At 39.0% G+C, this 14,753-nt stretch overlaps 1 protein-coding gene and 1 pseudogene across 2 annotated transcripts in view; both read left to right on the forward strand.

Annotated features, from left to right (window-relative positions):
- Positions 1-14,753, forward strand: part of NBEAL1 (neurobeachin like 1) — a 230,526-nt gene that overhangs the window by 21,656 nt on the left and 194,117 nt on the right. For both annotated transcript variants that reach the window (XM_055290242.2, XM_055290243.2), the window contains exon 3: positions 11,391-11,482. In XM_055290242.2, coding sequence (XP_055146217.1) covers positions 11,391-11,482 — 92 coding nt within the window. The remainder of the gene's footprint in view (positions 1-11,390; positions 11,483-14,753) is intronic.
- LOC129488314 (large ribosomal subunit protein uL30-like 1) lies at positions 9,667-10,533 on the forward strand (annotated as a pseudogene).

The following is a 14,753-nucleotide window of genomic DNA, read 5'->3' on the forward strand; positions in this document are numbered from 1 at the left end:
AGGAAATTCAAAACAATAGCAAAGAAGTTAAAAACTTTGAAAAAAAATTAGACGAATGGATAACTAGAATAACCAATGGAGAGAAGGGCTTAAAGGAGCTGATGGAGCTGAAAGCCAAATATCAAGAACTACGCGAAGATTGCCGAAGCCTCGGTAGCAGATGCGATCAACTGGAAGAAAGGGTATCAGTGATGGAAGACGAAATGAATGAAATGAAGTGAGAAGGGAAGTTTAGAGAAAAAAGAATAAAAAGAAATGAACAAAGCCTCCAAGAAATTTGGGATTATGTGAAAAGACCAAACCTACGTCTGATTGGTGTACCTGAAAATGACGGGGAGAATGGAACCAAGTTGGAAAACACTCTGCAAGATATTATCCAGGAGAACTTCCCCAATCTAGCAAGGCAGGCCAACATTCAGATTCAGGAAATGCAGAGAACGCCACAAAGATACTCCTCGAGAAGAGCAACTCCAAGACACGTAATTGTCAGATTCACCAAAGTTGAAATGAAGGAAAAAATGTTAAGGGAAGCCAGAGAGAAAGGTCGGGTTACCCACAAAGGGAAGCCCATCAGACTAACAGCTGATCTCTCAGCAGAAACTCTACAAGCCAGAAGAGAGTGGGGGCCGATATTCAACATTCTTAAAGAAAAGAATTTTCAACCCAGAATTTCATATCCACCCAAACTAAGCTTCATAAGTGAAGGAGAAATAAAATACTTTACAGACAAGCAAACACTGAGTGATTTTGTCACCACCAGACCTGCCCTAAAAGAGCTCCTGAAGGAAGCACTAAACATGGGAAGGAACAACCGGTACCAGCCACTGCAAAAACATGCCAAATTGTAAAGACCACCGAAGCTAGGAAGAAACTGCATCAACTAATGAGCAAAATAACCAACTAACATCATAATGACAGGATCACATTCACACATAACATATTAACTTTAAATGTAAATGGGCTAAATGCTCCAATTAAAAGACACAGACTGGCAAACTGGATAAGGAGTCAAGACTCATCAGTGTGCTGTATTCAGGAAACCCATCTCACATGCAGAGACACACATAGACTCAAAATAAAGGGATGGAGGAAGATCTGTCAAGCAAATGGAAAACAAAAAAAGGCAGGGGTTGCAATCCTAGTCTCTGATAAAATAGACTTTAAACCAACAAAGATCAAAAGAGACAAAGAAGGCCATGACATAATCGTAAAGGGATCAATTCAACAAGAAGAGCTATCCTAAATATATATGCACCCAACACAGGAGCACCCAGATTCATAAAGCAAGTCCTCAGTGACCTACAAAGGGACTTAAACTCCCACACAATAATAATGGGAGATTTTAACACCCCACTGCCAACATTAGACAGATCAACAAGACAGAAAGTTAACAAGGATATCCAGGAATTGAACTCAGCTCCGCACAAAGTGGACCTAAGAGACATCTACAGAACTCTCCACCCCAAATCAACAGAATATACATTTTTTTCAGCACCACACCACACCTATTTCAAAACTGACCGCATAGTTGGAAGTAAAGCTCTCCTCAGCAAATGTAAAAGAACAGAAATTATAACAAACTGTCTCTTAGACCACAGTGCAATCAAACTAGAACTCAGGATTAAGAAACTCAAAACCGCTCAACTACATGGAAACTGAACAACCTGCTCCTGAATGACTATTGGGTACATAATGAAATGAAGGCAGAAATAAAGATGTTCTTTGAAACCACCGAGAACAAAGACACAACATACCAGAATCTCTGGGACACATTCAAAGCAGTGTGTAGAGGGAAATTTATAGCACTAAATGCCCACAAGAGAAAGCAGGAAAGATCCAAAATTGACACCCTAACATCACAATTAAAAGAACTAGAAAAGCAAGAGCAAACACATTCAAAAGCTAGCAGAAGGCTAGAAATAACTAAAATCAGAGCAGAACTGAAGGAAATAGAGACACAAAAAACCCTTCAAAAAATTAATGAATCCAGGAGCTGGTTTTTTGAAAAGATCAACAAAATTGATGGACCGCTAGCAAGACTAATAAAGAAGAAAAGAGAGAAGAATCAAATAGACGCAATAAAAAATGAAAAGGGATATCACCACCGATCCCACAGAAATACAATCTACCATCAGAGAATACTACAAACACCTCTATGCAAATAAACTAGAAAATCTAGAAGAAATGGATAAATTCCTCGACAAATACACCCTCCCAAGATTAAATCAGGAAGAAGTTGAATCTCTGAATAGACCAATAACAGGCTCTGAAATTGTGGCAATAATCAATAGCTTACCAACGAAAGAGTCCAGGACCTGATGGATTCACTGCCGAATTCTACCAGAGGTACAAGGAGGAACTGGTACCATTCCTTCTGAAACTATTCCAATTGATAGAAAAAGAGGGAATCCTCCCTAACACATTTTATGAGGCCAGCATCGTCCTGATACCAAAGCCTGGCAGAGACATAACCAAAAAAGAGAATTTCAGACCAATATCCTTGATGAACATTGATGCAAAAATCCTCAATAAAATACTGGCAAACCGAATCCAGCAGCACATCAAAAAGCTTATCCACCATGATCAAGTGGGCTTCATCCCTGGGATGCAAGGCTGGTTCAACATACGCAAATCAATAAATGTAATCCAGCATATAAACAGAACCAGAGACAAAAACCACATGATTATCTCAATAGATGCAGAAAAGATGACAAAATTCAACAACGCTTCATGCTAAAAACTCTCAATATATTAGGTATTGATGGGACATATATCAAATTAATAAGAGCTATCTATGACAAACTCACAGCCAATATCATACTGAATGGGCAAAAACTGGAAGCATTCCCTCTGAAAACTGGCACAAGACAGGGATGCCCTCTCTCACCACTCCTATTCAGCATAGTGCTGGAAGTTCTGGCCAGGGCAATCAGGCAGGAGAAGGAAATAAAGGGTATTCAATTAGGAAAAGAGGAAGTCAAATTGTCCCTGTTTGCAGATGACATGACTGTATATCTAGAAAACCCCACTGTCTCAGCCCAAAATCTCCTTAAGCTGATTAGCAACTTCAGCAAAGTCTCAGGATACAAAATCAATGTACAAAAATCACAAGCATTCTTGTACACCAATCACAGACAAACAGAGAGCCAAATCATGAGTGAACTCCCATTCACAATTGCTTCAAAGAGAATAAAATACCTAGGAATCCAACTTACAAGGGATGTGAAGGACCTCTTCAAGGAGAACTACAAACCACTGCTCAATGAAATAAAAGAGGATACAAACAAATGGAAGAACATTCCATGCTCATGGGTTGGAAGAATCAATATCGTGAAAATGGCCATACTGCCCAAGGTAATTTATAGATTCAATGCCATCCCCATCAAGCTACCCATGACTTTCTTCACAGAATTGGAAAAAAACTACTTTAAAGTTCATATGGAACCAAAAAAGAGCCCGCGTCACCAAGTCAATCCTAAGCCAAAAGAACAAAGCTGGAGGCATCACGCTACCTGACTTCAAACTATACTACAAGGCTACAATAACCAAAACAGCACGGTACTGGTACCACAACAGAGACATAGATCAATGGAACAGAACAGAGCCCTCAGAAATAATGCCACACATCTACAACTATCTGATCTTTGACAAACCTGACAAAAACAAGAAATGAGGAAAGGATTCCCTATTTAATAAATGGTGCTGGGAAAACTGGCTAGCCATATGTAGAAAGCTGAAACTGGATCCCTTCCTTACACCTTATACAAAAATTAATTCAAGATGGATTGAAGACTTACATGTTAGACCTAAAACCATTAAAATCCTACAAGAAAACCTAGGCAATACCATTCAGGACATAGGCGTGGGCAAGGACTTCATGTCTAAAACACCAAAAGCAATGGCAACAAAAGCCAAAATCGACAAATGGGATCTAATTAAACTAAAGAGCTTCTGCACAGCAAAAGAAACTACCATCAGGGTGAACAGACAACCTACAGAATGGGAGAAAATTTTTGTAACCTACTCATCTGACAAAGGGCTAATATCCAGAATCTACAATGAACTCAAACAAATTTACAAGAAAAAAAAACAACCCCATCAAAAAGTGGGCAAAGGACATGAACAGACACTTCTCAAAAGAAGACATTTATGCAGCCAAAAGACATATGAAAAAATGCCCATCATCACTGGCCATCAGAGAAATGCAAATCAAAACCACAGTGAGATACCATCTCACACCAGTTAGAATGGCCATCATTAAAAAGTCAGGAAACAACAGGTGCTGGAGAGGATGTGGAGAAATAGGAACACTTTTACACTGTTGGTGGGACTGTAGACTAGTTCAACCATTGTGGATATCAGTGTGGTGATTCCTCAGGGATCTAGAACTAGAAATACCATTTGACCCAGCCATCCCATTACTGGGTATATACCCAAAGGACTCTAAATCATGCTGCTATAAAGACATGCACACGTATGTTTATTGAGGCACTATTCACAATAGCAAAGAGTTGGAACCAACCTAAATGTCCAACAACGATAGACTGGATTAAGAAAATGTGGCACATATACACCATGGAATACTATGCAGCCATAAAAAATGATGAGTTCATGTCCTTTGTAGGGACATGGATGGAACTGGAAAACATCATTCTCAGTAAACTCTCGCAAGGACAAAAAACCAAGCACCGCAGGTTCTCACTCATAGGTGGGAACTGAACAATGGGAACTCATGGACATAGGAAGGGGAACATCACACTCCGGGGACTGTTGTGGGGTGGGGGGAGGGGGGAGGGACAGCATTAGGAGATATACCTAATGCTAAATGACGAGTTAATGGGTGCAGCAAACCAACATGGCACGTGGATACATATGTAACAAACCTGCACATTGTGCACATGTACCCTAAAACCTAAAGTATAATAATAAAAAAAAAAGATCCTGTCTCAAGTAAATAAATACATACATAATAAAAAAACAAATCTCATTAGTAGGTGTGTATAGGGAGCTACCTAACAGTCCAAAAAGAAAGATTATTTGTCTTAATTAATGGTAGATGGGATGATTGGATGAATATTTGAGTACCGAATCAATAAAGTTGATATTGTAATTATTTTGCTTATTTTCTTATATTGGATCATGACCAACTTGATGGCAAAGTCTATATTATAATAATTGTGGTAACCAACATGTTCTGAGCATTTGCTAAATATAAGGCACTATTGAGTGCCTTTTGTGCATTATCTCATTTAGTGCTCTCAACAACCCTATGAGGTAGGAAGTATTATCATCATCTTACAGACAAAGAACAGCTCAGAGAGTTAAAGTAACCTGCCGAAAGTCACACAGATAGTAAATGCAAAGAGATTTGAAATGAAAAGAGTAAAATTTAAAATTAGGTGGCAAAGGAGATCATGAAACATTTAGATATGTATAGCACAGAACATTACTGTTTTGTGGGAGTTTCCTGATTTGGGCACGTAGTAGGTTATGAAAATAATTTTTATTGATACTTATTGAGCATATACTATGTGCTAGGCATTCTAAGCCCTTGACATAGGTTAGATTATTTAATTTTCACAACAGTCCTGTGAGACATCATTATGTTCATTTTTATAGAGGAAGAAAGTGATGCACAAACATAGGCTGACTTGTTTAAGAAAGTGACAGAGCAGGGATTAGAGTCCAAGTAATTTGGCTCCCGCACTCCTGCACTACTTAATACATTTGTGTGTTGTATTAGTAAATAAATACTGTACAAATGGTGAGATAGGCCAGACGCTGGTGTCTCAATAAAGCAAACTCAACCATGAAAGTGACTCAGCTTGAGATTTAATTAATATTGTTTCTATGTGTGAGGATCTTTCTTTTTATGGCCTTTGGCAGTGAAATGATCTAAGCGTTTTTATAGAATGTATAAAATGTGGCTTTTTTTGTATGTTAAATACTTTATGACCTTGAGTTTACTGATCCTGATGAAGCTCCTCTTTTCCTCTTTTTGCCCACTGAAGATCCATTTTATTTATGCACACAGTTAAAGCCATTGTAGTGTAGTGGAAACAGCACATATTGGATTCGTGTATTCTTACATTTTAATTCCAGCATTATCCTTTACTAGCTGTGTGACTGGGCAAATTATACATCTTTAGAACTTCCCTTTTCTAACCTGTAAAATGGGGGAAATTAAATCTTCTTCATTGCATAGTTGTAAGGAGTAAATAGGATGATATATTTTTTAAATGCCTGCTGTACTACTTAGTGTATGGCAGATGTTCAAAAAATTGTGAGTGCTTTACTTCTTAATAAATGAAACACCTCCAAATTTAAGTACTTTTTTTTCCCTTATAGTTGCCCAATTTTGTAGGTGAACTCTGTGCTTGCCAAACATTTGGTAGCCAGACCTTTAGAATTTGAACCAGATACGATAGAGTTCCTAAATAAAATATGCATTAGGAGAGAAATGCATTAATTCTTTATGGTGTTGTGTGACTGTTTTGTGTCTTTTGCCAAGAGGTAATTCTCTGCTGTATTGGAGAGGAACAATGATAAGGAAAACTTCAGCTACTTGTGTTTCTGGAGTTCTATCTTGAATGGATAAATGAATGAATAAATGAATCACATTCTAGTTGGACATGTAAAAAAGCAAATAGTGAAACTCTTGAGAAAATTTCTCACAAAAGGTAGCTCTTTTTCTAAAATATTTCCTTCTGATTTCTCAGTAATGATGTAGAGAGCCGTAGTTTACAAGCTGATTTTAGAACCGTATATTAATAGAAAAAGCAAATACACAAAAGGTCAGTAGTCCCTGCATATTTTGGGAACATTCTTTTAGATTTTGATTTGTAGTGTAATGCTTTTATTTCGGGGAAGTAAGTTCCTTGAGTTCCCTTTAACCAAGAGCAGTACTTAAGCAATGATATTTAATGACTACATAACTGAGACTCCTAAATCACATGTTGAAATCTGACTGACATGAGGAAGTATTGAGGAGGCAAAGGAAAAGAATTGAGCATCATTTTTTTGAGATACAGTCAATATACTTAAAAATTCCAAGGGATCATAGTTTTTTTTCAACTCAGCTTTATTGAAATGTCACAAAGCATTAAAATACACAGATTTTAAGTGTCAAATGTGATGAATTTTGATACACGCAAACATTTGTATAAACGCTACTTTAGTCAAGAAATGGAAAATTTCCATCACCTAGGAAAGTTCCCTCTGTGCCCCTTTGCAGTCAGTCCTCCCAGAGGCAGCCATGTTGTCTAATTTCTGTTACCATAGACTGCTCTAGAACTGCATATAAGTGATATCAGGCTGGTCGAGGTGGCTCAACCTATAATCCCAGCACTTTGGGAGGCCAAGGTGGGAGGATCACTTGAGGCCAGGAGTTTGAGACCGTAACAAGACCCTGACTCTACAAAAAATACAAAAATTAACCAGGCATGATAGCTATAATCCCAGCTACTTGGAATGCTGAGGCAGGAGGATTCCTTGGGCTCAGGAGTTTGAGGCCATAGTGAACCGTGATTTTGCCACTGCACTCTGGCCTGGGTAACAGAGTGAGAACCTGTCTTATAAATAAATAAATACACAAATAAATACATGAATAAATAAATAAGTGGTATGTGCTTTGATGCCTAACATCTTTTGCTCAATAGATTTTTGAAAAATTTTTTTGTCATTGTAAGTATCAATAGTTCATTTTTATTCCTGGAATAGTATTCCATTTTATGAATGTACAACAATTTGTTTATCCGTTAACTTGATAGAATTTTTGTTTTCAGCTTTGGGCTATTATAAACAAAGTTTCCATAAACATTTTTGTGCAAGTGTTTTTGTGGATATTTGTATTCATTTATCTGGGAGAGGAATGGCTGGGCTGTTTGATATGTGTATATTTAACTTAAACTTTTCTAAGTGGTGATCCTATTTCATACTGCCACCAGTAATGTATGAGAGTTACAGTTACTGCACGTCTTCACTAACATGATATAGTTTTTCTACTTTTAGCCATTCTAGTGGGTATATAATAGTATCTTATTTGGTTTTAATTTGCATTTCTCTGGATAACTAATGATATTGATCACAGATTAGGATGCCGTTTGGCCATTTGTGTATTCCCTTTTGTGAAGTGCCCAAGCTTTTTGTCCATTTTTAAATCGAATTGTCTTTTTGTTATTGATTTGTAGGAGATCTTTATGTTTTTCATACAAGTCCCTGAGAATATTTTCAGCCAGTGTGGTTTGTCTTTCCATTTTCTTTTTTCTTTAGAGTCTCACTCTGTCACCAGAATATAGGTTTCACAAGTGCAGAGATTTTCATCTTTTCGTTTACTAATGGCACGTGTCACTCAGTGGCATGATCATAGCTCACTCCAGTCTTGACTTCCTGTGCTCAAGAATTCCTCCAATCTCAACCTCCTGAGTGACTGGGACTGCTGGCATGCGCAACCACACCCAGCTAATTTTTTTCTATTTTTTGAAGAGATGGGATCTCACTATGTTGCTTAGGCTGGTCTCGAATTCCTGGGCTCAAGCGATTCTCTCACAGCAGCTTCCCAAAGTGCAGGGGTTACAGTCGTGAGCCACTGCACCCAGCCTCCATTTTCTTAATACTGTCTTTCGATGAGTAAAAGTTTTAAATTTTGATTAATACCAGTTATCTTTTTTTTCTTTTTCAGTTTATGATTTTTTTGTCCTAGCTAAGAAACCTCTCTTTATCCCCAGGTAGCAAAGTTATTCAGTCTAGTCTTGTCTTTCTTGTCTGTCTTGTCTTGTCTTGTCTTGTCCTGTCTTTTTTCTTTCCTTTCCTTCTCTTTCCTTTCCTTTCCCTTCCCTTCCCCTTCCCCTTCCCCTCCCCATTCCCTTTCCCCTCCCCCTCCCCCTTCCCCTTCCCCTCCCCCTTCCCCTCCCCCATTCCCTTCCCCCTCCCCTCCCCTCCACTTTCCCTCCCCTCCCCTCCCCTTCCCTTCCCTGTCCTGTCCTCTCCTGTCCTGTCCTGTCCTGTCCTGTCCTGAGACAGTCTTGCTTTGTTGCTCAGGCTGGAGTGCAGTAGCATTATCTTGGCTCAGTGCAACCTCCGCCTCCTGGGTTCAAGCAATTTTCATGCCTCAGCCCCCCGAGTAGCTGGGACTACAGGCTTGTACCACCACACCTGGCTAATTTTTGTATTTTTAGTAGAGATAGGGTTTCACCATGTTGGCCAGGCTGGTCTCAAACTCCTGACCTCAGGTGATCCGCCTGCCTCGGGCTCCCAAAGTGCTGGGATTACTGGCATGAGCCACTGTGCCTGGTGTATTTTCTTCTAGAAAATTTGGGTTTCAGTTTTTATGTTTACGTTAATGATCCATTTCCAATTTGATTTCATTTATGCATGTTACACTTATTCTTAATTTATGGAACAAATATTTATTGAGCACAGTCTCAGTACCAGCCACTATTTAAGGTACTGGTGTTCATTAGTAAACAAACAAATGAAAATCTCTGCACTTGTGACACTATATTCTGGGGAAGTGACAAAAAATAAACTGATAAGGAAATTATACAGCATGATGAAAGGTGGTCAAGGATCATGGTGGAGGGAACATGATAAGGTAAGGTAAAGGGGTGGTGAGGTTTCTGGTTTTAAGAAGGAGTAAAAATAGGCCTCATTGAGAATATGTCATTTAAAAAATGACTTGGGGTGGGGTTGTGCATGATCAGTCCTTCAACACTAGAAAGATGGCAGAGCAAGAGCAGAGAAAAATCCCTTTGGTTCCAGAAAATCTCCTGAAAAATAGGAAGGCTTATCAAGCCCTCAAAGCCACTCAGGCAAAGCAGGCACTTTTGGCAAAGAAGGAGCAGAGGAAAGGAAAAAGGCTCAGGTTTAAGCGACTGGAATCATTCCTACATGATTCCTGGAGGCAGAAATGTGACAAGGTGCGTCTCAGACGACTAGAAGTGAGACCTCATGCCTTGGAATTGCCAGATACACATGCCACGGCCTTTGTTGTACACATCAAAAAGATTAATGGCATGAGTTTACTGGTGGAGAGAACCATTGTAAGACTTCGCCTGAAGAAAATCTTTAGTGGTGTCTTTGTAAAAGTCAACTCCCAGAACCTAAAAATGCTGCTTATAGTGGAAACTTATGTGACCTGGGGATTTCCAAATCTGAAGTCTGTGTGGGAACTCACTTTGAAAAGTGAACAAGCCAAGGTCAAGAGTAAGACCATCCCTCTGACAGACAACACAGTGATTGAGGAGCACCTGGAGAAATTTGGTGTCATTTGCTTGGAAGACCTCATTCATGAAATTGCCTTCCCAGGGAAGTGTTTCCAGGAGATCTCATAGTTCTTGCGCCCTTTCCACCTTTCGGTGACCCATCATGCTCAGGCTGGAGTGCAGTAGTGTGATCTCGGCTCACTGCAACCTCCACTATATACCAAAAATATAGTGGGCTTGCTCAAGGAGGTGGGCTCACATGGCTATCGGGGTGAATGCATCAGTCAGCTCATCTGCCAGCTGAACAAGACCCAGAATATTTGAAAGCACAGTGCAGTGGAAGCATGTGTTATTGTTTTTGGGGAAATTATCATCAGGTATCTTCAGAGAAGATTATTCCCTGCCTTATCTTCAAAAATTGGAAAGGAAGGGTTAAAGAAAATATAGTAGCTTATGTTCATGGCAAGCACCTCTCATCACAGTCTAGTTCTAAGGAAAAATTCCAGTGTTTTCTATATTGGCTGCTGCCTCATCAGAAATCAGCACATGCCATGGAAGAAGGAGTCCTGCTTTGTTGCATTTTCTATCCTAGGGTTTATTGTTGGTAAATGAGTAACTTAAGCATTTGTACAAGGCTCCCTAAGACTCCCGCAGCAATGGACCAAGCCCAGAGACATAATTTAATCTGGAGAGTCCTGGGGCCTTGTTTTGAAAAGACTTGAAATACACATAAGAAGAAAGGCACACAAATAAATGTTCAGTTGTCAAGAAAAAAAAGACTTGAAGATGAGGGAGTAGCCATTCAGATACCTGGGAAAAGAGTGTTCTGGGTAGAGAAAACAGCCAGTGCAAAGTCCTTAGGTTGGGAGCATGTCTGGCATGTCCCAGGAAACAGCCAGAAGGCCAGTATAGTACAGGGTAACAGTGGACAAGGTTACAGGGATATGGGAGGGCAAATTGTTTAAACTTTTATAAGACATTGTTAAGATTTTAGCTCTTTGAGTGACATGAGAAGCCATTTGACAGTTCTATATACTTAATATACATTTTAAAACAGCACATATGTACTCCTAAATATCACTTAGAGATTTCATAGTATTGATTCTTTAGGTATCTGCTTAATAGGTGTGGAAGCATTTTTTTTTCCTGATAGGCATACTTAATATTATAATGGTTTTGTTATTTCAGAAAGATCCAGATTACCTGAAGCTATGGTTGGACACTTTTGTTTCTAGCTATGAACAGTTTTTAGACGTTGACTTTGAAAAGCTGCCTACCAGGTATGTAGAAACACTAATTTGTTACCCTTGGATGAGTTTTTCATTTTTGGCACAAAGATTTCATTGATGACATATTACAAGGATGGCAATTATGTTACCCTCTTGATACTCATGAATAACCCTATTCTCATAGAGACATAGCTAATTGATGACAATAGTCTTTCTTGATGATGCCAGACCTGGCTTCTAGAAAACTCTGCTTTTCTAGGACACTACCGACTGGTGTTCTGCAACACACTTCATTTCTGACACTAACTACCAGATCCCACAAGTATAAAGGGCAAAGTCCTCCGTAAGACTGCCTTCACTTCAGACATTAGCCACTACAAGTCTTGGGGACCACCCACACTTCAGACCAACTGGCTATAAATTCTGGGTTCTCACACCTCCTCCCCACCTCAAGTTCAGTGACTCACTACACTGACTTGAAAAACTCACTGAAAGCACTATACTTACGATTACAGCTTTATTGTAATGAATACACATAGGACAAGGTGTGGAAGGGTCTGGAGGCAGAGCTTCCACACCCTCTCTCCATGGAGTCAAGGTGTGTTGCCCTTCCTGAACATCAGCGTGTTCACTAATTAGGAAGCTCTTCAAGTTTTGGGTGTCCAGAGTTTTATTGGAGTCTTACTACATGATTGATTATGTGATTGAGCTCAATTTCCCTCTTCCTAGGAGTATAAGTGGTGGTGAGGCTGAAAGTTCCAGCCCTCTAATTAATGCTTGTTCTTTCTTTTTCTTCTTTTTTTTTTTTTTTTTTTTTTGAGAAGGAGTATTGCTCTGTCGCCAGGCTGTGCAGTAGCACGATCTTGGCTCACTATAACCTCCACCTCCTAAGTTCAAGCAATTCTCCTGCTTCAGCCTCCCGAGTAGCTGGGACTACAGGTGCGCACCACCATGCCTGGCTAATTTTTGTATTTTTAGTAGAGACAGGGTTTCACCATGTTGGCCAGTATGATTTCGATCTCTTGACCTTGTGATCCACCTGCCTCGGCCTCCCAAAGTGCTGGGATTACAGGTGTGAGCCACCGCCCCTTGGCCAATGCTTGGTCTTTCTGATAGGAGCAGCCTTCTATTGAAACTAAGGGCTTACCTTGAGTCACTTCATTTGCATAGATTCAGGTGTAATCCATAGGGCTTATTATGAATAACAAAAGATATTCTGAATATCACTCAGAAAATCTCAAGAGTTTTTGAAGCTATGTGCCAGAAAACTGAGACAAAGACCAGATATGTATTCTTTATTATACAATAGGCATGTGAGTTGAAACTTATTTTCATTCCTGGCCTTACAGTAGGACCTTAGAAAACATCTTAGAGGAGGTGAAGTGTTTAGATTTTTAGGAACTAGATTTAAAAATCATAAAATGGAAAAATTCAAATTTATGGAAAAGTACTACTGAAAGTACAAATCTTTCATTTTTCCACCCACCACCACTCCCCACTTTCATACCATTTCCCAGGCCCACTTTTGAGATAAAGTTTTTTCTATATCTTAAGCTATCTTGTTCAGTAAGAGATTGGCTGGGGTAAAATGCAAGAAAAATGGGGAGAGGCATCTAGCCACAAAAGGAGTGCCAGTTTAAGATAAGTGTTGGCCAGGTGCAGTGGCTCACATCTGTAGTCCCAGCACTTTGGGAGGTTGAGGCAGGCAGATTACTTGAGCCTAGGAGTTTGAGACCAGCCTGGGCAACATGGCGAAACCCTGTTTCTACAAATAATTAAAAATGATGGTGTGCACCTGTAGTCCCAGTTGCTTGGCAGGCGGAGGTGGGAGGTGGGAGGATCGATTTGGCCCAGACAGTTGAGGCTGTAGTGTGCTGTGATCGTGCCACTGCGCTCCAGCCTGGGTGACAGAGTGAGACCCTGTCTCAAAAAAAAAAAAAAAATGTATTGAGGGGAGAAGGGAGGAATGGTTGGTGGTTAATGATGAGAAAGAGTATCTGGAGAATTAAATCTTCAAGGAGGAAAAGTGTTTGCATTTTGGGGATAGAGGTAGGCAATCAGAAGTAGTAAAGGAGAATTGAGTCTAGAGAATCAAATAGGGGCCAGATCATGAGGTACCATGCATGCAATACAAATGGACTTTGACTTTTTTGTTGTTGTTATGGAAAATAAGAGTGCTGCTGAAAAATTTTCTGTGTAGAGTGTCTTGATCAAGTTTGTGTTTCAAAGTCACTTTAGTGGCTGGTGGAGAGGGTTGAGACTGAAGGCAAGGAGCCCAGTTAAGAGGTAATTGTGATAATCCAGAGACGTCGCTAGAGCTTTGGACCAGGATACTGAACTCAAGTGAGGATGTGAGTGTACTAAAAAAAAAGACTAGTACTTCATTATTTATAAATCCAGTTTCAGATGTCTTCCTCATTAGAATATTATTCATGTTAGGTTTATAAAGTTTAGGGAGTATTAAATCTTGACCTTTTCTCAAAATAAAATTATTTATTACTAATTTTTACCAACAAAATAATATTCTTATGATTTGTGCTTAGAAGTACTTTTGTTTTAATAATTTATAGCTTGCTTTAAATCATGGAGCTAAGAATTTTATAGAGTTAGGATTTGAGCCTTTAAATGTTTGGAATATTAGAATGAAGGCTTCTAAAGTTTCTAAGGTACAGTTGTTATTATCCATACATTACCAGTGTCTCCTTTCTTGGGACATTGTTTCCAAAAACATTATGTAGACTTATATTGCCACTATGTTTAAAGTAACACGAAGAACGCCAAGAGCATTGCTGTATTTGTGATATAATTTGTTTAATTAATATTGTGTTTCATGTTTTTGTCAAAAAACTGAACCATGAATTTAATTTTTCTAATAGAAAACATTCAAATTTTTAAGTACATGCTATGTACAAGATATTTTATGAAATTAGTCAAATCACCTTGAAGATAAGAGACATATGGCTAATCCTCATATAAAGTAAACTGACCTTAGAGAATTCATAATGTAAAGCAGAGCTGGCTTTACTAGAATATAAAGCCTTTGAACTTCAACCTAGGCTGCTTCCTGTAGTAGACACAGACAACCATTGGTTTACAGTAGACATTCAATAGCCAAACAGAGGAATGGAACGGATTTGTGGAATTTGGGAAACTGCAACAAAAGAAGCATAGAATTTTGAACAGTAAAGCCCTAGAGGTGGGAAAATGCTTCCAAGTCCTTAAATGCTCATAACATTAGGAACATGGCCAAAAATTTCAACTTTATCTGTAAGGCATGTTCAACCAAGCCCCAATTTTATAATTTAAAAAAATCTTTCTTAGG

Source organism: Symphalangus syndactylus, chromosome 8 (assembly GCF_028878055.3).
Source record: "Symphalangus syndactylus isolate Jambi chromosome 8, NHGRI_mSymSyn1-v2.1_pri, whole genome shotgun sequence".
Lineage (NCBI taxonomy): Eukaryota > Metazoa > Chordata > Mammalia > Primates > Hylobatidae > Symphalangus > Symphalangus syndactylus.